The sequence below is a fragment of the Thunnus maccoyii genome, chromosome 19 (assembly GCF_910596095.1).
Source record: "Thunnus maccoyii chromosome 19, fThuMac1.1, whole genome shotgun sequence".
NCBI lineage: Eukaryota > Metazoa > Chordata > Actinopteri > Scombriformes > Scombridae > Thunnus > Thunnus maccoyii.
This window is the reverse complement of record NC_056551.1, coordinates 1,920,233-1,922,912: the sequence shown is the minus strand read 5'-3', so window position 1 is coordinate 1,922,912 and position 2,680 is coordinate 1,920,233. Positions and strand designations below refer to the sequence as shown.

The 2,680-nt window shown below is 36.0% G+C and overlaps 1 protein-coding gene across 5 annotated transcripts in view; it reads left to right on the top strand.

The window, feature by feature from the left end:
- The first annotated feature begins 2,343 nt into the window (after positions 1 to 2,343).
- dennd1a (DENN/MADD domain containing 1A) overlaps positions 2,344 to 2,680 on the top strand; it is a 34,209-nt gene continuing 33,872 nt past the window's right edge. Inside the window, exon 1 of one of the 5 annotated variants that reach the window (XM_042394859.1) lies at positions 2,344 to 2,647. In XM_042394859.1, coding sequence (XP_042250793.1) covers positions 2,631 to 2,647 — 17 coding nt within the window. In that variant the 5' untranslated portion in view covers positions 2,344 to 2,630. The remainder of the gene's footprint in view (positions 2,648 to 2,680) is intronic. The other 4 variants (XM_042394855.1, XM_042394856.1, XM_042394857.1 and 1 more) reach the window with 4 other exon arrangements.

The following is a 2,680-nucleotide window of genomic DNA, read 5'->3' as shown; positions in this document are numbered from 1 at the left end:
GCTTGATGATATATGATATGAGAGTTTACACACGTGACAGAAAGTATAAGAAAAGCATAGGTACAGAAGAGCAAAAAATTCTATTATAGTGGATATTTATTCAATGTTTGACTCATTTAATTATTTACTCTTTTTTGTAAGATGTGTCATTCATTTACTGTACTTTTTCATCTCATCGTTTCTTTACTGATGGTCTAAAAGCTTTTTTTCCCCTAAAAGTAAATCAGTAAAACATTTGCATCATTAATTTCTGTATTTTTTCTTCGTTTTTCTTGGCATAAAATTGTCATATTTACAGGGTAGCACAACACCAAGCTGAAACACTGCCCTCTCTGTTTGAAAGTTGCCCTGTTGATAGTGTGGTTGGATGTACATAGTCTGAAGTGTGCAAAAGTGATGTCACAGTGTACTGACTCACCCTGCAGCAAATTAAACCACTAGAGATCAGCAAAAACACGATTTTCAGCTGTTGTTAAGTTACTCTTTAAGAGCACCAAATCTAAAAACCTATGTGTAGCACTTTGAACCTACATCCATACAACCAGATTGGGGTGTGTTATGCTAGTAGCCTGGAGCTTTTAGCCTCCAGCAGAGATGTGAAGTGGGCTACAGAGGTCTGCTAATCTCACGTCTTTCTAGCTCCAAACCCCCAGATTTTTTTTTTTTTTTCATTTTCAAACTTAGTCTTCAAACAGTCTTCAGCCCCAATCCACACTGACTCATGTGATAACACTTGGGGTGATTTATCAGATTTCACACAGCTCCCTCTGGAGACACAAAAAGCTTTTCTTTTTTTATTTACTACTTTTTACACATAGGACTATAGCACCAACACCTGGACACACACTTTGATATGCAAAATGGGTGCTATTCCAATTTAATGGAATAGCCCTTGCTCTGTATTTAAGTACAGTATTAAAGTATGTGTAAAGTACTTACATTATATGTTACCTTGTACATCTACTTCACCACATAAGGGGCAATATCTTTATTAAATATCAAACATGTCACTAGTTACAAAACTATACAAACATAGGATAATCTTATCAAGTATGATGTTTCCGTTGTTTTACATGAAACTACCTAACACTATATACATTAGCACATTGACTATATACATCTTAAAAATATTGCGTAGACATCAATGAGTCAGTAAGAGCCAATACCTTAATGCATCAGCTGATAATCTAATTATATGTGGACATGTCATTCTGAGGCTGAGGTACATTCTTTTATTGCTTTATTTGAACTCTGATCTGTTGTCATCTCTAGCAATTCAGCATTTTGCCAGTTTATGGCTGTTATGGTGTTTGTGTTCATATTGCTGTCTTTGAATTGAAAAGACTGTCTCTATGTACAGATATGTACATGCTGACAAATAATAAGAAAAAGCTGAATAAATTAATGGAGGAGATATTATGAATGCAGATGCTCTAGACAGGTATTTCTAGGGCTCACAGACAGTGTTCTCCACCATCACCATCACCACCACACCAAATGAGGAAATATGTTTTGGAAGAATGCTGTTCATGCTTTCACTAGAGGCACTGAAGCTGACATTTTACTGTATATTGGATTGCGATATATCATGTATTAATTGTCTGTATGGCAATAACATTGTTTTTGTGGGCACAATATTGTATTGTATGCATATGATGTCATTGAAATGTTTTTGAAGTAATAAAATATTTGGGGGCATATTGAGGTTTTAGCAACCTATCATTATGTTTAACTTTAAACTTTGGTGTAAAGCTGGTGTGGAAATAGTCTGATCAGTGACAACACCAACGTACATTTCGAAATGCACACCTCAGCTTGTGTATGTCATAATCTGTGTTGGACAACAAACGGAAACAAGACAGCAGAAAAAGTTTTTGTTGATTGAAAGAAATTTATCACAGATGACAACATTTAATAAAAAATAAATTCTGTGTATACTTCATCAGTATTGTTTTAAGGGGCATGCTTTCTGTGCTGCAATGCATGCAATTTTTTGTGGCATCAGCATAAAAAAATAAAACCTTTTTAAAATTTATATTTAACCAACAATGACAATTAATACAATTTTGGTGTCATCAGTAACTAAATAATTTTTCTTTTTGTCTGTAAAGAAAGTTGTCAAATTTTGATGTATTAAAGACAATATTAAAGACATCAAAATTTTCAGTTATTTAGGCTATGACATGACTGTGAAGTAAGTAAATATTTTAGCCATTAAACTTCAGTGGTGCATATACATATAACTAATGTATTCCGTTAGATATAGCTGTGCCAAAAGGTAAATAAGAGTTACTATATCGACTTAACACATCCACGATATCGACCATATCAGCCGATATATCTTATCACGCGACCCGTGCGTTATATACGACACGTATTGTGGAAGCTGTAGTTTGTGGCAGCAGAATTCTCAGTATCACAGACTTACATGTCTTCTACAGTCGAACTACAACCCCCAGAGTTCAGAGCGACGCAGAGCGTGATCTACGTGTGTAGACCCCATGGTGCAGACGGACCATGGCGTTGTACAGCGCTGTATGTGTGACAGGTTAGCATCAGAAAAACACCTCCGGACAGACGCGTCTGCGCACTGTAATCTGCTGTCAGCGACGGCGGGCTGAGAAATAAGGATGGGGTCCCGAATCAAGTAAGAATGTTTTCCTGCTGGTTTAACTGCGGC